At 33.0% G+C, this 27693-nt stretch overlaps 3 protein-coding genes across 5 annotated transcripts; 2 read left to right on the top strand and 1 right to left on the bottom strand.

Annotated features, from left to right (window-relative positions):
• The first annotated feature begins 5422 nt into the window (after positions 1–5422).
• Positions 5423–14611, top strand: ldhbb (lactate dehydrogenase Bb). 2 transcript variants are annotated; one of them, XM_051099325.1, is made up of 8 exons: positions 5423–5492; positions 7467–7603; positions 9425–9542; positions 9628–9801; positions 9874–10047; positions 11369–11486; positions 11739–11862; positions 12221–14611. In XM_051099325.1, exons 1-8 carry the CDS (start codon positions 5438–5440, stop codon positions 12386–12388), a joined length of 1068 nt encoding a protein of 355 aa, XP_050955282.1. In that variant the 5' UTR covers positions 5423–5437; the 3' UTR covers positions 12389–14611. The 2 variants fall into 2 exon arrangements, with proteins under 2 accessions (XP_050955282.1, XP_050955283.1); XM_051099326.1 differs by lacking the exon at positions 5423–5492 and adding an exon at positions 5564–5727.
• golt1bb (golgi transport 1Bb) lies at positions 13286–20296 on the bottom strand. 2 transcript variants are annotated; one of them, XM_051099328.1, is made up of 5 exons: positions 20052–20293; positions 18211–18302; positions 17911–18089; positions 15072–15153; positions 13286–14959 (listed from the first exon to the last, which is right to left on the bottom strand). In XM_051099328.1, the coding sequence occupies exons 1-5, from the start codon at positions 20074–20076 to the stop codon at positions 14921–14923; spliced, it is 417 nt and encodes a 138-aa protein (XP_050955285.1). In that variant the 5' UTR covers positions 20077–20293; the 3' UTR covers positions 13286–14920. The 2 variants fall into 2 exon arrangements, with proteins under 2 accessions (XP_050955285.1, XP_050955284.1); XM_051099327.1 differs by having other exon boundaries at positions 13286–15153; positions 20052–20296.
• A 147-nt stretch (positions 20297–20443) lies between these two features.
• On the top strand, positions 20444–27475 carry slc35b4 (solute carrier family 35 member B4). Its single transcript, XM_051100397.1, has 10 exons — positions 20444–20663; positions 20758–20871; positions 22639–22741; positions 22819–22868; positions 22944–23025; positions 23162–23222; positions 24808–24917; positions 25004–25079; positions 25208–25283; positions 25420–27475. The coding sequence occupies exons 1-10, from the start codon at positions 20587–20589 to the stop codon at positions 25664–25666; spliced, it is 996 nt and encodes a 331-aa protein (XP_050956354.1). The 5' UTR covers positions 20444–20586; the 3' UTR covers positions 25667–27475.
• The last annotated feature ends 218 nt before the right edge of the window (positions 27476–27693 follow it).

Genomic DNA, 27693 nt, shown 5'->3' with positions numbered 1-27693 from the left:
TCTTAGAAACATGTTAACAAAATTCTAGTAACATGCTATGTATCATGTTAACAACATGCTAATAACTTGCTAATCATGATAGAAACATGCTAGCAATGTGCTAGTAACATGCTAATCATGCTAACAACATGCTAGTAACGTGCTAATCATGCTAGCAACGTGCTAGTTACATGCTAATTATACTAGAAACATGCTAACAACATGTTAGTAACTTGCTAATCATGTTAGAAACATGCTAGCAACATGCTAATAACTTGCTAATCATGCCAGAAACGTGTTAACAACTTGTTAATCATGCCAGAAACATGCTAGTGACATAATAATCGTGCTAGAAACATGCTAGCAACTTTGCTAATCATGCTAGAAACATGTTAACAACAAGCTAGTAATATGTTAGCCATGTTAGAAACATGCTACTAACATGCTATCAACATGCTAATCAGGCTAATTATGCTAACAACATTCTAGTAACGTGCAAATTATGATAACATGCTAATCATGCTAACAACATTGTAATCAGCCTATAAAACTACAAGCAATAAGCTAATCATGCTAAAACATGTTAACAACATGTTAAATCATGTAAGCAATGTGTTAAATCATGCTGCTTCCATACTATTACAGCTGCTTCAAACTTTCAGGCTAGGCTTTCTCAAGCCAACTTAAAGTTTGTTCTCAAACTTTACTCATCTAGTTTACGCTGGAACCGCTCCGACTGATCAAACTCGAGACTTCGATCATTCAGTTCAAGCGATTCACTAGCAAAAACCAGATCAAAAGAGCCATTCTCAGAGTCCTGATCTGAAATGATGATTTGCGAATGATTATTCAATATCCAAATTCGCCCCCTACAACCGATGTACACTCAACGGAGAATACCCATAATGCACTGTGAGAGTCGTGCACCGAATAAATTCCCGCGTCTTGCCAAAAAGATGGCGCCCGCAGCTGAATCATCCATCCATTCATTTTTCAACGCGCAACAGGTATAAATTTCATTGTAAATTGATTATTTATTATAATTGTTTAACTAGGGTTTCTATCCACAAGTTTTCTACGCCCCACGAGGCCTTGCGTCAAAAATGGGAGCATCTTCCGGTTCGAAGTAAACAAGCTCATTCATTCAACAGTTGACAATAATGACGGACAAATGAAGCCTCGTGAAGCACTGACATTTTCCTCTGACTGTTTCGGGGAAAGATTCAAAGCTTCAAGTGAGTCGAAAACAGTGCGATCTGGTGGTTAGTAAAAAATAAAGCAGCCAAAAGCCTGTGAAAGAAGCTCCATCGGACGAAACATTCACCACACGTTGTTACGTGCACAAATATAAGTGTTTGTTTGTTTAATTTCTGTCTCTGATTCTTTTACCCATTAAACTGTGCCATTAAATGCTAGTAAATGCTATATGATGTAGTAAAAGAATAATGTACACATTAAGTGCATATGGCAAATATTTAATTTTCCTAAATAATTTGTATTTTTCATATTCCTTGTATGACTGAGTATTTAAAAATATAGATTAATATAGTAAGATACTATCTTCTATAATGAACAATATATATATATACGTTTTGTAAATACTTTTTCCCTGTTTTTTAGCACATTTAAATTTTAACCGCTGAAATATAGATGTTCGTCAGCTTTTTGGCTGCTTCTTGTCTCCGTACCGTAATTCCACTAATAGACGTGCAGCAAATCCAGATGGCGGCTCACTTGACTGCGGTGAACAGAACGACAGTTAGGATGACAGAACAGGACGACAGTAAGCATGACAGAATAAGACGACAGTAAGGACGACAGAACAGGACGACAGTAAGCATGACAGAACAGGTCGACAGAACAAAATGACAGGACAACAGTAAAAAAAACACAGAAAAAGACGACAGGACGACAGATAAAGACGACGTCAACAGACAACATGCACGTCAACATATACTGAATTACCTGAATAATTAGGCAATAACTGTAGACAAAGACAAATGTGTAGTATAAAGCACAAAGCAGTCGCCTCTTTTTAGCACAAATGGAACCCCATAGAAACCACGCATTCATAGCACGACGGTGGTGATCCACTTGGCAATCCACCTGTCACTCAAGTGTCCATGCCCTAAATTATGCAGAACTTTAAGGCTCAATATAATTTAAACGGATGAGTTATAAAAAAAATTCACCCCCCTCACAGTTGACATGAAGGGCACAATTAGCTCTATAGACCAAAAGCACGTTTTGTACCAGGCTGTAAACATTGTTTTTTCTGCTGTAAAGTTGGGCACTTTAGCATGGGGAGTCTATGGGACTGACTCCCTTTTGGAGCCAGTCTCTAGCGGCCAGTCGATGAATTGCAGTTTAAGTCACTTCCGTGTTCGTTTCAATAGAGAAAGCGGGAGGTGGTTAAGGCTATAAGGAATACAGCTCTAGCTACTGGGCATGCGCACATCAATCTAATTGATCATCGTTATTTTTGTCACACTGCACAACAATAAAACTGTATTATAGTAGGGGCTAAGTTTAGGTGTAGACGTTAAAAAAACACAGTCCAATAGGTAGAACAATTCATTTCATTGTTAGTTTCCGGTCTGAGCTGTATCCCTTCTAGACACAACCGTGGGAGGTTGCCGCTTGGAACCGACACACAAAGTGAATCGCGCACGGGACTGGAGAGTAATTCAAGATTTAGCGACCCAAACTTGCTAACGATGTGGGAGCACAGCTTCGAACAACACAGTTTTGTCTCTGAGGACCGTAACGACATCTCTTATAAGTGTTTTCAACTTTACAAAGTAAAGAATGATCCGAAGAACACTTAGCCTGTCACTAATTAGCAAACAAGATACCGTTGGTATACCAGATAGCACATGTACGTCTGCAAGATGTCTGTTAAAGATCTCTTGATCTGGAAAGCATCTGCTGTGTACAAACGTCTGACAGACGTCTGTAAGATGTCAGTTTTACATACCTTCTAAATCATAAACATCTTAAAGAAATCAATAGACGTCTATTTGACATCTGATAGGAAATGTCCTGTAGACGTATTGCAGATGAGCAAACACTCTTAAAAATATGTCTTGCAGATGTAAATGCAGACGTCAAATAGACATCTCTGTGATGTATGTGTGCTATCAGGGATACTACTACTGCCGCCTCACTGGAAGTTGTACCCTCATTCTTTTTTACAGTAGCCGCTCGGAAACAGGTGGATATAGTTTCCATGGGAGTTCAAGATCAATCTTTTAATCTGACTACTGGAGCTGCCAGTGGACTCAGTGTCCGAATTCACTCACCCAATTCCTTTCCTTCAAGTGGACTTCATTAGTGGACAAATATAGGGAATAGTGAATGAGGATATAGGGGGCGATTTCGGATACATGACTTCGGAGAGCAGATCGCGAATCATTTGATTCAGATTGGAACATCGGAGAGGGTTCATGAATATTTTGATTCAGATAGAGATTCGGATCAAACTCCAAATCTGAAATTATGGTTTGCGAATCATTATTCAGATCAAGACCTCAGAATGCGGATTGGGAATCATTTGATTTAGATCAGAATGTCCGAGTGGGTTTGTGATCTTTTGATTCAGATTGGGATTTAAGAGCATGCATCAAATCATTTGATTTAGATCAGAACTTCAGGGTGTGGATCTTCTGTTCTGAGCAGGTTCATGATCTTTTGATTCAGACTGGGACTTTAGAGTGTGCATCGAATCATTTGATTTAGATCTGAAATCGAGAGCGGATTCGCAAATCATTTTGAATCAATTGAATGATTAGTGAACTGCATTCCTGATCGTTTGCAAATCATTTGATTCAGATTGGGACTTGAGCGGATTTGTAAATCTTTTGATTCAGATCAGGAGTTAAGAGTGTGCATCGAATCATTTGATTTAGATCTGAAATTCGGACAGCGATCGAGAGCGGATTCGCGAATCATTTTGAATTAATTTAATGATTAATGAACTGCATTCCTGATCGTTTGCAAATCATTTGATTCAGATTGGGACTTTGGAGCGGATTTGTAAATCTTTTGATTCAGATCAGGAGTTAAGAGCGTGCATCGAATCATTTGATTTAGATCGGACTTCCGGAGCATGTTCGCGAATCTTTTGAATAAGATAGAGATTCGGATCGCGAATCTTTTGATTCAGATTGAAAAGGTATCCATCTGATTCAGATCGGGACTTCGAAGCAGATTTGTCAATCTTTTGATTCAGATCGGGACTTAAGAGCGTGCATCAAATAATTTGTTTTAGTTTGGAACTTCAAATCGGGAATGAGTGGATGAATCATTTTGCAAATCTGTTTATCCCAACTGCCATTGGTATTTTAAATAGGTTTTTAAAAGTTTTTTTTTTCTTTTTTTTAATGTACATTGTTGTCGTGCTGAGCCTTTTGTCTAAAGGCAATTTTCTACCCTATGGGAGGCAGACAATAAAGCTTTTGAAATTGAAAATCTGATTCAGATCGGAACTTCGAATCGCGAATCATTTGGTTAAGATCGGGACTTTGTGAATCATTTGATTCAGATTGGGGCTTCGGAGTGGGTTCATGAATCTTTTGATTCAGATGAGGACTTTAAAACGCGTATCTTTTTTTCTTTTCTTTTTTTAAAATGAAACTATACAAAACATCAAACCAGCTGTACATTATAAAAAAAGAAGAAAACTAAAACCAAAAAACTAAAAAAAAAAAAAAAAAGAATACACATAAAATATTAAATAAATATTAAATATTAATATTATTAAATATTAAAAATCAACAATGGTTTTATTATAGTTAAACCATTTATATTTATTTTTAGTATAACCACAGTTTTATATTTAATGTATGGTTTGTGTAGCAAAACCATGGTTTAACTACAGTATTTTTTTCCCACCTTGAGTAGACATATAGGATGAATATAAAGATGCAGTTTTCACTGTTTTAGGATTAACAGAGCTTTGGATAGTTTCCATGTTTCTACTTGTCTAGATCAACTTTGAATAAAGAAAATACTCTTTACATCCCAAAACGTTTTATTCAAAATGATGCAAATCGGTTCAAAAAAATATTTAGCCTAATGAGTATTTAATTGAGGATGTTTTAAGATATAGCTGCTGTCTGACTCCTTGTGTCACATAAGTAAGGTTGATTATAAAATGACGGGTGTCAATCAATCAGTACACGTCATTCTAATTACCTGAGTCATCGCATGACCTGTGCGCCTGACCAGAGTTATGACTAATGGCTAATATAGTAATTGCTCAGTTTGTTTTAATCCCCTTTCAAACATCAGCGTGTGCTTTTTAGCGACTGTTAAACCGCGCAGGTACAGCAGATGGCAGCGGATTACAGTAACCCCATTAGCTGTCTGTGTGCAGACGGAAGCTGGCTCCGGAGATGGCACTGGATGCGCCCTAATTCACCGCAGTGGCCCGTACAGCCGACAACAACATCCTGCCATGCTCGTGTCGTGGTGGTATCTCTACCTGGGAGCGCAAAGCCTCTACAGACACGGTAAGACTGACGCGTGTTTGCGTTTTAAATGTCGATTGATTGGAGACGAGAGGGAACGGTACGTGAGAGACAGAGTGTATGTGGGACATGTGTTTGTCCACATCTCTGGAGGAGTGTCCTGTAAGTGACCTTGATCTAAACACACCGGCAGCAGCAGATAAACTGGAAGCAGCTTGCTGCATTACAGCAGATTTCATCTGATGCTTGTGTGATTGACTGGAGGATCTGTGTGCAGGTGAGATCTTACTGTCTGATGCTGTATGTTATTTCATTATTATGTTATGTGTTATGATGGTTTTAATTATGAGATGAGGTTGTAGGCTATATCTTTCCGCACTTCTGTGTCTTTGTTCACGTATAAACTGAGGAAAGTGTTTAGGGAATTGTTGCTTGGTGATGTTTTCAATCATTATGGTGGTTAGAAACAGGACAGGGCCGGTTGTTTAGGCAGAACTTGCACTTAAAGTTGAGCGCGGTGAACTTAACCAACATGTTCTGTTGAGATTTGCTTACTTCACCACAAAGTAACCTCCCATTTTCCTCTCAAATTCTTTAAAAATATTCATTGGACTCAAAACCCAGTATGCAATTTTATTATTATTATTATTATTATTTTATTTATTTTTTTTTATTACTAGAATGTATAAAGGGTACATTGTGTAATAATCTATCATTTGATTATTACTGATATTAGTATTATTTATATTTTTCCATATTATTATTATTATTATTATTATTATTATTATTATTAGTGGTAGTAGAGTTGGAGTATTTTATTTATTGTTCTCCTTTTCACATTGTTTTATTATTATTTTATTATGGTTGTAGTAGTAGTAGTAGAATTTCTATTATTTAATTTTTTTATTATTATTATTAGTAGTAGTAGTAGTAGAAGAATTTCTATTATTTAATTTTATTATTATTATTAGTAGTAGTAGTAGTAGTTCTAGTATTTTTTTTTCTTTTTTTCATGTTGTTGTTGTTGTTGTTGTTTATTATGTATATTATATATAGAGGTATAGAGGTATTATTTCTGTTTATGTTATTTAATTTATTATTATTATTATTATTATTATTATTATTGGTGGTATTAGTATTAGTCATATTTTCATAATTATTTATTATTAGTAGTATTGTTTTTAATAAAATTAGATTTTATTATTATTATTATTATTATTTATGTTTTTATACTATTATTATTTTATTAGAAGTATTGTTTCTTTATTATTATTATTTTTACATTATTATTATTAGTAATAGCAGTACTAGTGGTTGTAGTACTAGTAGTATTGTTTCTATTTTTGATATTATTATTATTATTATTATTATTGAAAACTATTACTATTATTATTTTGTATTGTTTTCATACTGTTATTATTGTTAATGGTAGTAGTAGTATTTTTTATTTCTATGTTATTATTATTATTATTATTGTTGTTGTTGTTATTATTATTTTTTTTATTTAGTATTAGTGGTATTAGTATTTATATTTATTTATTATTAGTAGTATTGATTTATATTTTTATTATTATTATTATTATTATTAATGTTTTCATACTTTTAGTTGTTGTTATTATTATTATTATTATTGTTGTTTTCATACTTGCTTTCATACATATATTTATTATTGGTAGTAGTATTAGCATTATGTATATTTTTCATATTGTTATTATTTATTAGTAGTAGTGTTGTTTCTATTTTTGTTGTTATTTATGTTTTCATACTATTATTAATTATTATTGGTAGCAGTATTGTTTCTATTTTGGATTATTATTATTATTATTTATTTATTTGTTTTCATATTTGTATTATTTTTCATACTTATTATTATTAATTTTTCATATTATTATTATTAGTAGTAGTAGTATTTTATTTGAATAATTTTCTCATATTTAAAGGTTTAGAAATCTCTAATTTCATATATAATATAAATTTGTGAGTGTTTGCACTGATTCTCTGTCTGTTCCTCTGCAGTGTTGAATATGGCATCGGTTCTGCAGAAGCTCATCACTCCTCTGTTCAGCGGGCCGGTCGAGCCGCCGAGGAACAAAGTGACGGTGGTCGGTGTGGGACAGGTCGGCATGGCCTGCGCCGTCAGCATTCTGCTGCGGGTGAGACGTACACTAGTCACATGCTCGTCATGAAGTTATTGATCGTGACAGGTTGTACTTGCATTCGCCAACATACAACGGACTTTGTGACCGAAGCACAAACATATTCCTGGACAAATTCCTTGTTGATTTAACGATTGTACACGAGGTTATGAACATTTTGCTCATACTGATGATGTCATTAAGTCAGTGGGTCATTTTTCTGTAGAGTTAGACCGTGTTTGTCTGCGCTTGACTTTGATCCCTTTGTCCAATTAGAGTAAAGGTGAAGAACCACGGCCGGCACAAACACTGATGAGCCGTTGTGAGTTAAATGGAGTGGAAAAATAACAAAAATAAAACGAGTTTGTCACATGAGTGGCCAATACAGCTTTTCTTCAATCACCTTTTTATCAAAGCAAAAATGTAAATTACAAAAAAAAAAAAAAAAAAAAAAAAAGATTTAGAATTCACACAGATTATCATTTTGATAGATCACTTCTATAAAAAACATGGTTTCAGTTTTAATCATTTTATTTTATTTTATTATTAGTGGTAATAGTAGTAGTAGTAGTAGTAGTATTTCTATTAATTAATTGTTCATTTTCTTCTTCTTGTTGTTATTATTATTATTATTATTATTATTATTATTATTATATTATTAATAATATTTATATACTTTTTATTTATTATTTTTTATTAGTAGTAGTAGTAGTGGTATTATTTTAGTAGTAGTATTTCTATTGATTGTTTATATTTTATTATTATTATTATTATTAATGTTTTCATATTGTTATTATTGTTAATGGTCATAGTATTATTTATATTTCTTTATTATTATTATTATTATTATTATTTGGCATTATTATGATTATTACTGTTTCATGTTGTTGTTGTTGTTGTTGTGAAATAATAATAATAATAATAATAATAATAATTCTCTTTTTCCATTGTATTATTTTAGTTTTATTATTATTAGTAGTAGTAGTAGTAGTGGTAGTAGTAGTAGTATTTATATTGTTTCCATTTTTATATTTATTATTATTATTAGTAGCAGTAGTAGTAGTATTAATAACATTTATTATTATGTTTCTATTTTTGTTGTTGTTATTATTTGTATATTATTTTTTGTATTTTTCATATATTATTACTATTATTAATTCTGTTTTTGTATTGTATTTATTACTTTATTGTTTCTATTTTTTATTATTATTATTTATAACAACATTCATATTTATTATTATTATTATTATTACTATTTATGTTTTCATTTTTATTGTTAGTATTTCTATTGTTTCTATTTTTGTTGTTGTTTTATTATTATTATTATTATTATTATTTGTATGGGTTTTTACATTTATTGTTATTATTAATTTATTATTATTATTATTATTATTATTTCATTTTTATATTTATTTTTATTAGTAGTACTATTATTTCTATTGTCTCTATTTTAAATATCATTATTATTCGTATTAATATAAATACTTATTTTTTTATTATTAGAAGTAGTAGTAGTAGTAGTTGTATTTTATTTTTTTTTTTTTTGATGTTATTTTATTTGCATATTATTATTATTATTATTATTATTATGATGATGTCTATTTTACTTATTTACTTAGCAGTAGTAGTAGTAGTAGTAGTACTTTTTTGTTGTTGTTGTTGTTGTTATTTGTATTTTTACGTGTTTATTATTATTTGCCCAAAAGAAAAGCAGTGAAGCAGTTTTGTTAAATGATTACCTTAAAATGAAGTACATACTTATGTGTAGTATGAGAAATTTGGGATGTAATCTTGATTCATTTTTTCTTGTTTAATGTGATTGTGTCTGTGGGTCTGCAGGATCTGGTGGATGAGCTGGCGCTGGTGGACGTCATAGAGGACAAACTGAAGGGTGAGATGATGGACTTACAGCACGGAAGCCTCTTCCTGAAGACACCCAAGATCGTCTCAGGCAAAGGTAGCCCTCACCTCCTCAATGACTCAAGGTTTTGAGTGGTTTCTCGGTGGTTTGACGGTTCTGAACATCTCGTTCGATCCTGTAGATTACTCGGTGACGGCCAACTCTCGTATCGTGGTGGTGACGGCAGGCGTCCGTCAGCAGGAGGGCGAGAGCAGACTGAATCTGGTGCAGAGAAACGTCAACATCTTCAAACACATCATCCCGCAGATCGTCAGACACAGTCCCAACTGCATCCTCATCGTCGTGTCCAACCCCGGTACCCATCAACACACATTATTATGCGTCCTATGCTCTATTTGCTTGTAACACAGTTTTTCTGCTCGTACAGTGGACGTTTTGACATACGTGACCTGGAAGCTGAGCGGCCTGCCCAAGCATCGCGTCATCGGCAGCGGGACCAACCTGGACTCGGCTCGCTTTCGGTACCTGATGGCTGAGAGGTTGGGCATCCATCCCAGCAGCTTCAACGGATGGATTCTGGGAGAACATGGCGACTCCAGCGGTGAGACATTACAGACAAATATATACGATGTGATATAATTTATAAATAAATAATTCATTATAAAACGTATTTAAAATAACAAGTATTATTAAAATAATTTTAAATATTAGGTTTTATTAAAATATTAATTATTTACATTAATATAATACATCATAAAATAAAATTACAATGAATAAAGATTTGTAAAATAATCATCCATATTTATTATTCAAATATAAATGGTAATAAAACGTATTTTAAATAATACATGGAAAGTATTATCAAAATAGTTTTAAATATTAGGTTTTAGTAAAATATAAAAAATATATTGTTTACATTCATATAATATAAAATATAATGAATATTTCAAAATTACTCATTAAAATGAATCTAAATTCTTTAAATAAATAAATAAATGATATAATTATATAAGTTATATAATGTAAAGTAAAATAAGTAAAATTTTATTCAATTTAATATAAAATAATTTTAAATGTGTACATTTAAACAATTTAATTATATAAATATAAATTATAAATTAAAAGAACTATTAAATAATAATAAAAAATATTTAAATAATTTTAATGATGTATTATGAAAATATAAATGATTTAAATAATAATGAACATAATAAAATAAAATATAATGAATATTTCTAAAATAATACTCATTAAAATGAATCTAAATTCTTTAAATAAATAATAAATAATAGAAGTATATAAATTATATAATATATAAAGTAAAATAACTATTTTATTCAGTTTAATATAATTGTAAACTTTAAGCATAATTACATAAATATAAATTATAAATTAAAAGAACTATTAAATAATAAATGAAAAATATTTAAATAACTGATGTATTATTAAAATATAAATGATTTAAATAATAAACATAGAATATGAGTTTCTAAAATTATTTAAATAAATAATAAATATATATATGCTTATATAAATGATAGTGTAAAATAAGCTTAATATTAAAATGGTAAAAGATTTAATATTTTATAAAATATATTTTTTGAATGTAAGCATAATTAAATCATGTAAATGTAATGTAATATAAATTCTAATAATAAAGTATTAAATGTTTTATATTCAGCATATAATTAAAATAATTACATTTAAAATTGTTTATGCAAATAAACGTTATTAAAATAGTAGTACTAATTATAAATTAATTGTTTATTTATTAATATTATAATTTTTAATTAATATTATAACATTGTTTTTTATTTAGTATAAATAAATAAATAAATAAATAAATATGATGGCATCAAATTTTGACATTTTCATATCGTTCAACCACTCATGGTCCCTGTGTGTGTGTGTTTGTATTGCAGTTCCTGTCTGGAGCGGCACTAATGTGGCGGGAGTCAGTCTGCAGAAACTCAATCCAGAGATCGGCAAAGACACTGACAGAGAGAACTGGAAAGAAACACACAAGAAGGTTGTAGACAGGTACGTCAATGTGTTACTCTTTTCTTGTTAAAGAACAGTTTGAGTATGTATGGAACAGTATGTAACATTTCAACCACTTTGTTACACTGTCATATGACTTTACTATATTGCTTAATTAATTTAGTGTAATGTCTAGTTATCAGCTCAATAAACAGTTTAGAATTCTGTCTTGTGTAAACAAATCTGAGCCATTCTGCCAGAAGTGAACATATCCATCAAGTATATACTTCCATGACCGTGTGTTCATCACAGCGCCTATGAGGTGATCCGACTGAAAGGTTACACTAACTGGGCCATCGGACTGAGTGTGGCCGACCTGACAGAGAGTCTCATGAAGAACCTCAACCGAGTCCATCCCGTGTCCACCATGGTGAAGGTCAGTACATTTATTATATAATATATTAGATATTATACATTAAAATGATTTCTGAAAGATCATGTGACACTGAAGACTGGCGTAATGATGCAGAAAATTCATCTTTGCATCACAGGAATAAATTACATTTTACAGTATATTCAGATAGAAAGCGGTTATTTTAAATCGTAATAATATTTCATAATTTTAATGTTTTTACTGTATTAATGACCCAATAAATGCAGCCTAAAAAATTGTACCCAACCTAAACATTTAAACTGTAGTGTATGTAAATATCAAGTTTTTTAGTCATATTTAAACAGTACCACAATTATGAAACTTTATGCTAATTTATGCTAATGTATTGCATGCGTTTCAGGGTATGTACGGCATCGGCGACGAGGTCTACCTGAGCCTGCCGTGCGTGTTGAACAGCGCTGGAGTGGGCAGCGTGATCAACATGACCCTGACCAGCGACGAGGTCTCGCAGCTGAAGAAGAGCGCAGACATGCTGTGGCACATCCAGAAAGACCTGAAAGACCTGTAAAGCTAACTCACAAGCAATAGCTATTACTCACAGCATCGAATGTGTGATTGCTGCTTTTTTTTGTAATATCTTAGTAATAGTATGTTCTTGAAATAATCTTTCAAATGATTTAGGGATTTGAAATAATGTATGGAAAGGAATAGTTTACCCAAAAATGCAATTGGCTGAAAATATACTTGCTCTCAGGACATCCAAGATGTAGATGAGTTTGTTTCTCGCTTAGATTTGGAGAAATGTAGCATTACATCACGTGCTCACCAATGGATGTGAATGGGTGCCGTCAGAATGAGAGTCCAAACAGCTGATTAAAAACATCACAGTAATCCACAATCCAGCGATTAAAGGTCTTAATGATAGATTTGTTTCTTACGAACACAGCTTTTGGCTTCAGAATATGTTAATTGTTGGACTGGAGTGGTGTGGATTACTTGTGAGGTTTTTATCAGCTGTTTGGACTCTCATTCTGACGGCACCCATTCACATCCATTGGTGAGTAAGTGATGCAATGCTACATTTCTCCAAATCTGATGAAGAAACAAACTCATCTACATCTTGTATGGCCTGAGGGTGAATAAATAATTGCCAAATTTATTTTTTTTTGGGTGAACCGTTTCTTTCAAACAATCAGGAATTACATAAACGCATGATTGTCAGATTAGCACTTTGTGTGAAAACAGATCTTGACGGTGAAATATAGCAAATATTATACACTACAAATCAAACGTTTGGACACACTTGACTGAACAGATGATTTTTGTGATCTTAACTTTTTGATCTAAAAAATAGAATTGGACTTTGCATCATTTTTTTTATTCAAAAAGTTAATGCATTTCAGCAGACTGATGTAATGATATCAGAAACTCCCGATACAACACAGTATGATATTTATTGTGATCATTTAAAAAAAAAAAAAAATGAATGAAGAATTGAGGAAAAAATGAATTATTGTACAATTTAAGGTTAAATTATTCTGTCTAACGCACTTTGAGAGTTCAAAATTAAGAGATTCAACCCATGTTTTTAACTAAGAAAACTTAAGTCAGAAAAAAAGTCAGTGAATTGACTTGTACCTGAACTTGAAAGGGCAAAATCCTCTTTTTATTTATGATATACTGTCCCTGTGTAAATTACATTCACATTCATATTATTTTCAAATTAGAAAATAATAATAATAACAACAACAATAACAGGAATAGTCATATATTGTGAAACAATTACACTAAAATGAATAAAAATGAATATTTCATAGGTATATTATTTTTGCTTTACAGTAGGGAAATTACACTACTTCGTTCCTAATTTCTCTTTCTCTGCTTTGAAAGAGATATTTTGAATTTGGACAGCATTAAAAACACTAGCTGTCAGCAATTCATACTGCACTTTGTTTATTTTGACGGAAACGGCAGTAGAGCTTTTATTTTGAAGGAAAACTCCAGCTTCAGTGAAAACATTCAATTTTAAAAACTACACTTTTTGCCCATAAGACTTATTGTTTAATATCATGACGTGACCACGATAATATCGAGCGTTTTGCTATTGCGATATTAACAATACCGTTACATCCATAACCATCGAGCATTTATACTACATGTTCAGGTGTTTTAAAGCATCCCATAATGCACTTCATGAGACTCCATAATGATCATAGCTTGATTCTAGACAAAGAAACTGAAATGTGAGTTTATTTTTTCATTTGTGTTATGTTTTGATCAGTAAATGTGAAAAATAGTCATGAATAACTTTTAGAAAGTGTGTCCAAACGTTTGATTGACATTGTTACACTTCCAACTAACTGTTGGAACAGGAACTACTCAATGTACTCACTACATGTATAATGAAAGTGCAAAGTGTAAGCAATATATGCTAGCAATATATACAATTTTTGTTTAGTATTTGCACCAAGCACTTATATAAGCCTGTGAATGTGATGTTTATCAAAGACAAGTAGACCCGTCAAGGATATAATCCATTTATTAAACAGGATCTTTGTCGGTAAAAATTTACATTAGTCTCACATTTGAAGTATTTACAAATACTTAAACAAGTCAGTCATGTATTACAACAGCATGTCACGAATTTTCCTCGTGAACACGAAGAATGAAACAGTCTCCGCTCCACTAGGTGGAGCTCGTGTGGAAAGTCCAAATTAGATTTTGACAAATAAAAAGAGCAAAACAGAACAGTTGGCACATAAAAGCGCAATAAAAAACAGTAACGACTTCATTCAGAACCCAGTGATTCCTTTCAGTTTCGGTTCCGCCAATCTCGTGGTCATTTAGGGCTTTGGTGGTCCCTGTCGCTCCCCTGGAGGGAGACGTGTGATGCAACAAAAACAGTGCCTGACTTGGTTTGGTAATCAGTCCCAGGAAAAAAAAAAACACTTGAACTTCTTCACAGGTAAAGTATCAAAAATCTCATCTGTCATTCAGAAATATCGTCCGGCAAGACGCCGGACTAGAAGCACTATTATATGACAAATATAAATATGAGCCACTCATAGAAAACTAAAAGAAAATACTAAACTGTTGACCGTTATACCATGGTGTTGCTCTCGCCGACTTTATCCACTAACTAAAAGAGAAACAGAACAACATGTAGTCATGTGACATGATTTTAAGTGTCACTTGCATAAGCACAAAATACCAAACGAATGACAAAAGTCAGCAAACTGTGGTCGACTTACCCCACTGATACCAGGAAGATTCAGTAAAGATCCAAGAATAGGCACTCGCCTAATGAAGCCAACCGCTACTGGGAAAAAGCCCCTGAAAACAGATGGATGCCAAATTATAATATTATAATAATAATAATAAAAAGCTACATAATGTATACATTTGCCACAGAAATATGTTTTTTAACATTTATAACTGTTATAGCACCAGCTGTGGTCCGATCTCCCTAAAACTTTGCATGCTTGTTTAGAATCACCTGTCGCATGTGCTCACCAGGTTTTGTAAAGTTTTGAATTTTCGTTTAGGCTTTATAGTCTTTTGGGTAAATTTGGACAGGCCCCTTTTCTAAATGACCCCATTATAGGATCCCAAAGAGTAAATTTCAACATTTTTTTGATAATTATTGACCTAGAGCAGAGGTGGCGAACGTCGGTCCTGGAGAGCCGCAGCCCTGCCGAGTTTTGCTTCAACCCTCATCAAACATTTACATTTACATTCATTTAGCAGACGCTTTTATCCAAAGCGACTTACAGGTGGGGAATACATCAAGTGATTTGTCATAAAGAGGCAAAACGACCTACGAAGTGCTCAAATTACCATATAACAGGCATTGTTCAAATAAGTACAAGCTAGAAAGGGAAAAGAGTAGAAAAAAGAATTTTTTTTTTTTTTTTTTTTTTTAGTCAAATAGTGTCGAAAGAGATTTTCAGCAGAGAGTTTTCAGCAGTCGCTTGAAAGTTGTTAGGGAGTTGGCATTCCGGATAGCGGTGGGAAGATCATTCCACCAGCCAGGAACGGTGTAAGAAAATGTTCTGGAAAGTGATTTTGTGCCTCTTTGTGATGGTACAATGAAGCGTCGCTCACTGGCGGATCTCTGGCGGGTAGCAGTGAGTGGAGGTAGGCGGGCACCGAGCCTGTGGCTGTTCTATATGCAAGCATCAGTGTCTTGAATTTGATGCGAGCTGCAGTTGGGAGCCAGTGCAGGGTGATAAAGAGAGGTGTGACATGGGCCCTTTTGGCCAAGCCTGCACAGCTGAACAAGCTAATTAAGGTCTGAAGGGTTACTAGGAAGCTATAGGCAGGTGAGTTTTATTAGGGTTGGAGCTGAACTCTGCAGGGCTCATGCTCTCCAGGCCTTGAGTTCACCACCCCTGACCTAGAGCATCAAGAGAATTGTACTGCAGTGTTTTTTTCCAGGTTGAATGAAAAACCTAGGACTGGTTCACAAAAGTAGGTTTTTCACATCTTCAAGCATTTGACTAACGGTTTGACTGACAGTAGTTGTTCGAAACGAGGATGTCTATCATATGATATGAATATTGTGCATATGTGTGAAAAAAAAGTGCGATGTTCAATCATTTACGCCCTTGAAAATGCAATATCGCCCTGCAGTGGCCGATTTCATACAAATTTCTCACAGACATTTAGGGCGGTGAGTCAAACACTGAGTTTTGTTCCAACTGGCCTCCGCTAACCTTGTCTAATAGGTGCTCAAAATTCGTCGGCCTATGGTGACAATGTTTTTTGAGATATGCAAATGTCCTTACAGGCGCTTGTGGCACTTTGGACCAAGACCGTGCATACTGATTTTCGGTTGCGTAGTTATGGCCATTTTTATGTTTTCTCCCTTTTATAGTGCCACAAAGTGGCGAAGCTCCGCAACTTTTTTCGTGTGACCTCAGAGCGTCTCATTCCGTTCAAAAGTTATAGCTGTTTTAGTAAACGCGGCCCTGCCCCTTTCGAATGTTCTGGTGTACCTTTGCGAACGTGAGTTGAAAGTTCATTTTTTTTTTTTTTTGACAATTATTTATATTCACTCTCCAGGGAATCTTCCTGCACTGGTTTGGTCCGATGGGGCGAAAAACCTAGGACTATCTTGCAATAGTTAGCTCCCTTTTCAGTCTCTCGCACAAACCTATCGTTTCGTGTCTTAGGACATCAGTGTATCGTCACGAGTCGCAGGGTTTAATTTGGTTTTGTTTATGTATGTTTTTTTTTTACTCTCAAAGATTTGGTAGCCATTGACTGCCATTATATGACTATATGACTTATATGACAGACTGCAACTGTTTGAGTTAAAAATCTTCGTTTGTGTTCTACTGAAGAAACAAAGTCATCTACATTTTGGATATCCTGGGGGTAAGCAGATAAACATCAAATTTCATTTTTGGGAACTATCCCTTTAAGAGCTGGGGGTGTAAACTTTTGTATGGATATATTGGTATATATATTATATATACAGAATGGAGATGTGTACATTTTTCTTATTTTGCCCAAATATCATATTTTTTTCCATTTATTACTGCCCTTCAGAGGCTACAGAAGATACTTGCATGTTTCCCAGAAGTCTAAATAAGTTACATTTATCCTGATCTTCTGTAATAGTTGCACATGAGTCCCTCAGTTGTCCTCAGTGTGAAAAGTTGCATCTCAAAATCAAACAGTCATTGTTGGAAAGGGTTCAAATACACAAAAATACAGAAAAACCAAAGAATTTGTGGGACCTGAAGGATTTTTCTGGCAGTTTAACTGTTCAGGGCAAACAAGGGACTCATGAACAACCATCACTAAACAAAAAAACACAGCTGTGGATCATTCAGGTAACAACACAGTAAGAATCAAGAGGATGTAAAATTTTAAATAGGGTCATTTTTATAAATATAACTACTATTTTCACTTGTGAACTACATGTAAACATCTTTTACTCGGTAATTTTTAAATTGTATTAATTTCAGGGGAAAAAAACCTTACGTAGAGTAGCTTTAAGCTAAATAAAGCCCTTTATAGTAATGCAAAACCACCCTAAACATCTTGCCAGGGTTTAGTCACAAAACAAAAAAAACAACTCACCGGAAAAGAAGGAAAAATCCATAAACTTCCAGAACGACTCCTACAATCGGCCATCCGATGAGCACCACAAAAACACCTCCCAGAAAGAAGCCGGTGGCTTTCATTTTATGCCGCTGGAAGAAGAACCTGAACGTCCGTTCCAGTCCGATAACAAATGAGAGACCCGCGACGAACAAGATCTACGAACACAAAAAGACATCCAGGTTCAGTTCAAGCAGCATTTTAAGACAAATCTGAGCATTCACATCATATTATATTCCTTTCAAACAACTGTGTCTCTGGGTTAAAGCAAACACTCACATTTCCTATGGCCAAGAGCGCTTTATCAAAAAACAGAATCATCCCGAAGAAGAGGAAAAACACGCCGAAGCCTGTCAACCCCATCCCGATCTCTGTTAAAAACACAACAACAGCTTTAATTAGTGCCGCATTACTAATATAGAAAGAGGCATGCAAGTAAGTCATATTTAAGATTAAGTACACTACCAGTTAGGGCTGTCAACGATTAATCGCGATTAATTGCATACAAAATAAAAGTTTAAGTTTGCCTAATATATGTGTGTGTACTGTGTGCAATTATTATGTATATATAAATACACACAAATTAATGTGTATATATATGAGAAATATGTTATTAATATACAAAATGATTTTATTTATATATAATATAAATTATATAAAAATTATAATAAATACATATGCTTGTAAATATTTCTTAAATATATACATGAACGTGTTTGTATTTATATATACATAATAATTATACACAGTACACACACATATATTAGGCAAACTCAAAATTTTATTTTGTATGCAATTAATCACGATTAATCGTTGACAGCCCTACTACCAGTCAACAATTTTTAATCATTAAGTTTGTAAATCATTAAGTACAGCAAAAGCAGTAATACTGTGAAATATTTTTACTATTTAAAATAACTGCTTTCTATTTGAATATTTTATCAAATGTAATTTATTCCTGAGGTCAAAGCTGAATTTTCAGCACCATTACTCCAGTCTCCAGTGTCACGTGATCCTTCAGAAATCATTCTAATATGCTGATTTACTGTTCAAGAAACTTTTTTTTTTTTATTATCAATATTTAAAACAGTTGAGTATATTTCAGGATCCACGCTTTTGCAACATTATACACTATAAATTTCAAAAGCTTGGAGTCAGTATAGTTATTTTTTTGGGGAAAGATTTAGAAATTAATACTGTTATTTAGCAAAGATGCTTTAAATTGTAAAAAGTGACAATAAAGACATTTATAATGTTACAGAAAATTTCTATTTCAGATAAATGTTGTTCTTCTGAACGTTCTATTCATCAAAGAAACCTGAAAAAATAAATCTACTCAGCTGTTTTTAACATAATAATAATAAATAATAATAATAATAATTGATAATAATAATATTTATTTCTGAAGGATTGTGTGACTGGAGTAATGATGCTAAAAATTCAGCTTTGAAATCACAGGAATAAATTACATTTTAAAATATATTTTAAAAGAAATCAGTTCTTTTAAATAGTAAAAATATTTAAAAATTTTACTGTCTTTGCTGTAGCTTTAGATCAAATAAATGCAGGCTTGGTGAGCAGAAGAAACTTCTTTACAAACCGTACTGTTCAAAAACTTTTGACCGGTTGTGTACTTCAGTGTAAGTAATAATATAATACTGATGTACAACTTTGCAACTGTTATAAGCTTCTCTTCTTTCTAATGACTTGAAAGATTAAAAATAAAGATTAAATAATAATAATAGGTCCCATTTGATTACCACATACCAGGGTATTTGCATAGCACTCCAAAGCACTTCAGATAATACCATGGTAATATATCATAAATAGATATTGATATAATCAGACGATCACCGCATTTATATACTATAGTACTGATCCAGGGTACATTACCATAATAGTAGTGGTATTACCACGGTATCTCAGTTCTTCTAATATTAGATCACAGAGTTTTACTATAGTAGTGATTTGATTGTACTGTTAGAGGCCACGCCATGTATCCCCATTCATTTCCATTCATCACTTCCACAACATTTTTAGCTTTAAAAGCAGCATTTTCTGTATTTCTATCTAATCTAACAACATTAGCGCAACGTAGAGACAATGCAAACTTGACTTACTCTGTGAGTCCGTTAACGAGATCATGTTTGTGTTGTTTATCAGCTGGTTTACTGACTGATGAATAAAACTGTTCTGTGTGTGATCGCCACGACACCGGAAACACGTAGAGATACTTGAAACGTCTGATATGACGCTGGGGTGCGGTGCTAAAAAATTCAGCTATTGTTTATTATTATTATTATTTTCACTTTATTTTATTTAAAAGCTATTTTATCCTCTCGCAAACATGCTACTCCCACGCAAATACTCGTTAAGTTTTTAGTTTGAATGAGCCTACTCGCTTCCGTTGTGTTCTTGGGAACTGTAGTTTTCAGCAACATCCGCATACATTCCGGATTAGAATTAAAAAACTACAAACCCCAGCAGGCGCAGCGGGAAGCAGGAAGGCAAGTCTGTAGCCGGGGGACGTGTTCATTGAAGTATCACTAGTTCACTAGTGCAGGAACATTTACACATTTATTATTCACAATGCCAACATCCGGACTAGTGTAAAGCTTAAGTAACTGTGCGCTTGTGTCTTTTTAGCCTTTAACGATGAGTACGTTATTTGCGATCGCTTTGGTGTTTGTTGGTTGCTGCAGTAATGTTGTGTTTTTGGAACTTTTGGTTAGGTGAGTTGCATGTCTCTCATATATGATCGTTTTTGTATTTAATGCATTTGAACTTCATATATGCTGTCATTTCTTGCTTGTATGTGTTTAACAGGGATTTCCCAGGATGTGGGAATATTGTCACATTTGCTCAGTTTGCCTTCATTGCACTGGAAGGGTTCATCTTTGAGACAAACTTTGGACGCAAAAAGCCACACATACCCCTCAGGTTAATAATTAATACATTTATACGTTTATACATGCACTTCATTAATTTAAAAAAAAATGTTGGCTTCAGAACAGGTTGGTAAAAGTGTACATTTCATTTATTATAGGCAGATGATTTGGCAGATTCCCATCATGTTATATGTGCATTCTTTTTTCTTTTAAAAAATAAATGCATAATTATGCATTAGGTCTAAAGAACCTGTTTTTGCTTGTTGAACCAGATAAATGCAGTGATTATTATTATTGATTATTATATTATTACAGGTGAGAGGTGAACGCTTTGCTTTGTCACAGTGATAGGTGGTTTGAAAGTCAACACACAGTTCAGACAGCTAATATCCTAAAAGTTTTCACTGTGCATGCTGTGCACAGTTTACATATTTGCACAGAGTATTAGATATGATAACTGCAGGTGACAGGTGAAAATATTTGGCAGCACAACTGTTGATATTATCCAACATTGATCATTCTAATAATAAATCCGCATATTAGAATGATTTCTGAAGGATCATGTGACACTTAAGACTGGAGTAACAGCTGATAAAAATTCAGCTTTTCATCACAGGAATAAATTACAAATAAAAACATTTTGCAATATTACTGTTTTTTTTCTATATTTTTAATCAAATAAATGCAGCCTTGATGAGCATAAGAGACTTCTTTAAAGACTATTACAAGTCTTACTGATCCCAAACTTTTGAACGGTAGTGTGTGTATATATATATATATATATATAGAACCTCTTTGAATTAATATATTTATGTGATTTAACCCCTGAGAATTTAAATGAATAACTTTATTCTAACTTTTCTAACTTCATTCTTATTTAAAAATTACCTAGTTAAATAATAAAGTAATAATAATTAAATTAAATAATTAAATAATAATAATTCAGTCTTCTGATCACATGGTCGCATCTTTTTGTGTTAAATTGTTTTGAAATGGTTTCAATTTTAAAATAATTTGATGTAATTAATAATTTTATAACTGTATAATTGTAAATACGGTACAAAATTATTCTATTCAGATTAATGGGATAAACCAGTATGTCAAAAGTAATCAAAAAAGTAGTCAAATTAAATTACCTAAAATGCATAATGTAATGGATTATATTAGTAATTATAATTTTTGTCATGTAAGATATTATGCAAGAATATTATTTGTTTATGTGTGACATTATTGCAGTTTAAAATGTTTTTTTATTTTAATACATTTTAAAATATAATTTACTCCTGTGATGCAATGCTGAATTGTCATCAGCCATAACGCCAGTCTTCAGTATCACATGATCCTTCAGAAATTATTATAATATGCCGATTTGTTACTTTTATTTTCAATTTTGGAAACTGTTGTGCTGTTATATCATCCTTTTGGAACTTGTGATTCTTTTTCATGATTCCTTGATGAATAAAAAGGTAAAAAGAACAGCATTTATTCAAAATAGAAATAATTTGTAACAATATAAGACTTTGCTATCACTTTCTATTCATTTAACACATCCTTGGTGAATAAAAGTATTATTTTCTTTAAAAAAAAAAGAACAAATAAACAATTACTGATCACACTGAAATGGTGGTTTATATTTGTACAAAAGATTACTATTTTAAATAAATGTTGTTCTTTTTAACTTATTACTTAACAGGTTCCAACAAATAATTAAGCAGCACAACTGTTTTCAATATTGATAGTACGCATTATTAAAATTCAGCTTTGTTTTCCCTCTTGCCTATGAGTATTTCTTGACTTTTGATGTGTTTTTCCTTTGCAGTAACTACGTGATTATGGTGACCATGTTCTTTACCGTCAGCGTGATCAATAACTACGCCCTGAACTTTAACATCGCCATGCCCCTGCACATGATCTTCAGATCAGTGAGTGTCATTCATTTCATTCATTGCTTTGAAATCTGTGCTTTATTGATCTCAGTAACTTCTCTCTTTGATCACAGGGATCTTTAATAGCAAACATGATCCTCGGTATTATCATCTTGAAGAAAAGGTAAGCTGAAGGTCATGCACACAATCACTACTTAACTTTAATTTGCATATTATTCAGTCCGGTTATTGCTTGCAGATATTCGTCGAGTAAATATCTCTCCATCGTGCTGGTGTCTGTGGGCATTTTCATATGCACTATTATGTCGGCCAAACAAGTGGTGAGTCACTCCAGCCTGGGTCGCTAAAATACTGTATTAGTAGTTGTTTTGCATTAAAAGACATAATGTATTTGCATTTCAGTGCTTTATTTCGCATTCATACGCACCTAATACATCAGGTTTGATCTTTCTGTAGAATGTTGAGAAAGGGGGCACAGAGGAAGATGGTGTTTATGCCTTCATGCATTGGCTTCTGGGTAATATTCTCACTGCACATTCACACTCAGGCCATGTATGCTGCATACTGTATAGTATATAGTCCCATTTAAAAAAATTAGTATGTGAAATGAAGTTACAATAAGCATTTAAAATGGTTGCATGCTACATTATTAGTAGGCTGTAGTACAGACTGTCTTTCAAGGATGGATTTAATTAATCAAAAGTGACAGTTAAGACATTTATAATATTTTTAAATAAATGCTGTTCTTTCCGTTCATCAAAGAATCCTTAAAAAACAAAACTATTACAGTTTACACTCAAATATGAGGAAAACAGAAACCAGTTATTTGAAATTGTAATAGTATTTCAGAATATTACTGTTTTCTGTATTCTGCATGTTATTCAGTTGCATTAATGCTGTTGTGTTGTGAATTCTGAGAAAAAATGTGAATTGTTACATTCAAATTCAGAATTCTAAGAAAAAAGTCAGAATTGTTAGATTTAAATTCAGAAGTCTGAGAAAAAAAATGTCAGAATTGTGGGATTCAAATTTCATAATTCTGGGAAAAAATATCAATTGTGAGATTCAAATTTCATAAATTTGGGGGAAAAAATGTCAGAATTGTGGGATCTAAATTCGGAATTCTGGGAAAAAAATGACAGAATTGTTAGATTCAACTTCAGAATTCTGAGAAAAAATGTCAAAATTGTGGAATTCAGATTTGGAGTTCTGAGGAAAAAATGTCAGAATTGTGAGATTCAAATTTGGAATTCTGAGAAAAATGTCAAAATTGTGAGATTCAAATTTGGAATTCTGAAAAAAAAAATTGTGAGTTCAAATTTGGTCTTCAAATTCAGAATTATGAGAAAAAAAAAATTCAGAATTGTTAGATTTAAATTTTGGAATTCTGAGAAAAAATGTCAGAATTTTGTAATTCAAATTTATAACTTTGAGGAAAAAATGTCAGAATTGTGGGATTCAAATTTGGAATTCTGAGAAAAAATGTCAGAATTGTTAGATTCAAATTCGGAATTCTGAGAAAGATTGTCAGAATTATGGGCTTCAAATTCAGAATTCTGAGAAAAAAATGTCAGAATTGTTAGATTCAAATTAGGAATTCTGAGAAAAAATGTCAGAATTATGGGCTTCAAATTCAGAATTCTGAGAAAAAATGTCAGAATTGTGGAATTCAAATTCAGAATTGTCAGAAAAAAAGGTTTTTCTGTATTTTTGACCAAATAAATACAGCTTTGTTGGCGCTGGTAACCATGGGGGGATTGCGCCGACATGTAGCGCCATTGCGCTTCGGGCGTTCCGAGCTTGAGTCCCGGCTCCTGAACCTTTCCCGATCCGACCCCCCTTTTCTCTTTCCCACTTCATTTTCTGTCACTACTATACTGTTCTATCAAAAATAAATCTAAAAAAATAAAAAAATAAAATAAAGGCAGCTTTAATGAGTGTAAGAGTTTTAAAAATATTTTTAAAAAATCGTACCAACCTCATACTTTTGAACAGTTGTGTATTTACTGCTAAAACAGTATCGGTAGTGCATTAATATGCAATATACGTGGGTGGTTAAATGCTGCATGTTATTTGATTGCATTAATGCTGTTGTGTTTCAGGTATCGCCATGCTGACGTTCGCTTTGCTGATGTCTGCAAGAATGGGCATTTTCCAGGAAACTCTGTACAAGAAGTACGGCAAACACTCCAAAGAGGCTCTGTTTTACAATGTGAGTCCCTAACCATACATATGATGCTGTATTCAAGTGTGCAATGTGGGATTGAGTGTTTTTTTTTTTTTTCTGCTTTGTTTCAGCACTGTCTGCCATTACCGGGATTCATTCTGCTGTCAACAGACATCTACAGACACGCCATGCTCTTCAGCCAGAGCTGTGAGTCCGAAAGTATTCATTTTTTTCAAAACCCCAAACATTTGAGTGGTAGTGTATGTAAGCCTTAAAAAGTTTACTTTGTTTTGCTTTTTTGTTTAAAATGATAAACCAATGACTTTCTCTCAAAGCTCCAGTGGAAATCCCTGTGATTGGTCTGTCTATGCCTGTCATGTGGTTATACCTAGTTATGAACGTCATCACTCAGTATCCTTTCATGTTTGTCATATCCAAATTTTCTTTATAGCCTTTAATTAGACAGAGCAGTAGAAAAGCATACTAAGAAATGTGTCTACAGTCACTGTATTTCATTGTGTATTTCATCCTTAGCCAGATTTCTCAGATACGTGTGCATCCGTGGCGTGTTCATTCTGACGACGGAGTGCGCATCACTAACGGTTACACTGGTGGTGACTCTACGCAAATTCTTGAGTCTCATCATTTCCATCCTGTACTTCCAAAATCCCTTCACAGCCTGGCACTGGGTCGGCACGGCCGTGGTGTTCCTGGGAACGCTGCTCTACACGGAAGTGTGGTCCAGCATTCGTGTGGCAATGAAAGGAGAGAAAGCTGACAAGAAGGCAGAGTAAATTATGGAAGCCCGTTTCTGCCATGGAATAAAAAAAAAGATGATTGTGACTTTTCATCTCACAAGTCTTGACTTTTTCTTAGAATTATGAGTAGAAAAAAAAGTCAGAATTAAGAGAATTCAGAATTTAAATCTCTCAATTCGGAAAAAAAATCAAGAGTTGTGAGATTTAAGTTCCGAATTCTGAGATTAAAATTGTCAAGAATTGTGAGGTTTAAGTTCAGAATTTGGAGAAGAATGGCAGAATTGTTAGATTCAGATTTGGAATCCTGAGGGGAAAAAAGGCAGAATTCTGAGATTTAAATTCAGAATTCGGAGAAAAATGGCAGAATTGTTAGATTCAAATTCGGAATCCTGAGAAAACATGACGGAATTGTGGGATTAAATTCTGAATTTTGGGGAAAAATGTCAATTGTGAGATTCAAATTCATAATTCTGAGAAAAAATGTCAGAATTGTTAGATTCAATTTTGGAATCCTGAGAAAAATGTCTGAATTGTGGGATTCAAATTCGGAATTTTGGGAAAAAAATGTCAATTGTGAAATTCATATTCAGAATTCTGAGAAAAGTTTCAGAATTGTGAGTTTTAATTTTATAATTCTGAGAAAAATATCAGAATTGTGAGTTTTAATTTCATAATTCTGCTGGAAAAAGTCAGAATTCTTTGAGTTGAATTCAGAATTCTGAGAAGAAAAGTCAGAATTGTTAGATTCAAGTTTGGAATTTTGAGAGAAAATGTCAAGAATTGTTGGATTCAAATTCAGTATTCTGAGAAAACAATATCAGAATCGAGTCGCAGTTACCTTTTACATTTTTTTTATTTTTATTCCATGGTGGAAAGAAGCTTCCATAGTAACTGTAATACCTCTTTAGCTTCGTGCGGGTGTGTTTTGTTGGTGTGTGTCCCATTGCTTTATATTTCTAAGTTATTCACTGTGAATGGATGAGCGCTTGAGGTACATTTGGGCCAATTTTATGAGCTGTTTTTGAGCCAGGTGTGTGTGTGCAAGTTTGTTAGAGCGTTTGTCTCTAAGCTTTTACAGTCTATGACCTGTTTTCAGTATCTAGGTCTGTTTTTGCAGAAATAGACACTCATTTTGTTTCTGGCGCTACCTTTAGTACCAGAGAACCGCATAGGTCTGCCTCTACGCACATTAAAACTAACATGGTCAATTTTTGCTAAGTCTGTTAGCAGATTCAGGACTTGAAGCTATTTTCCGTAAGTGTTAATGTTCCCTGCAAGTTAGTGGTATTTATTTCTTTTCCATTTTTAAACACAGCCGGTTTTATTAAGTCAGTAAGTATGTTGGCCCACTTACATGTGTCTTTATTCAGGTGAAATAATATAGTAAGACTACGAAAGATAATGCAAAGGCATTGTTAACAAGTTGTAGTCATATATCTTATTTGACATTTTGTAGTCGCCTTCCGTTTCAGTCGGTTGAGCATCAGCTGGTGCTAAAGCAATACTGTAGAAACCATGACTGTAAACATTGTAGAAAATGTCTACAGTTATGTTCATGAGGCTGGAATTTGTAATTTGGCATCAATTTGTGTAAGATGTTTTTTATCAGCTAAAACTAAGACCTCATAAACAGAAGAAAAAAACATGTCTTTTGTTGGTTCTTTCAATCTCATCTGCATTTTTTGTGCACATAATTTGTGGACTATTCATTCAACCTTCATAATGTCTAGAATTAATCTATTTCTCTTGATGTTCTATGAATTTTAAGGTCTAAATACGATCTTGCAGGTAATGTATTGTTTGGCACTCATGTGGAATTCATAAACTCACACAGTACAAAAATACATCATGGTAACCATATTTTCCTCCAAAATAAATGCAGTTACTGTTAATACTGTAAAATCAAAGTAATTTAATGAGTTTAAATTACTTTGTGTTTAAAAACTGTGTTTAAAAGAGTAAGTTTTCAAGTGTATGATATACTTTTTTTTTTTTTAGGCAGAACATTTTTTAAAATATTTTGAATAATAATAATAACACGTCTTGTATGATTAATATATCAC

Source organism: Labeo rohita, chromosome 25, assembly GCF_022985175.1.
Source record: "Labeo rohita strain BAU-BD-2019 chromosome 25, IGBB_LRoh.1.0, whole genome shotgun sequence".
In the NCBI taxonomy this organism is placed as follows: Eukaryota; Metazoa; Chordata; class Actinopteri; order Cypriniformes; family Cyprinidae; genus Labeo; species Labeo rohita.
This window is presented reverse-complemented; position numbering and strand designations above follow the sequence as displayed.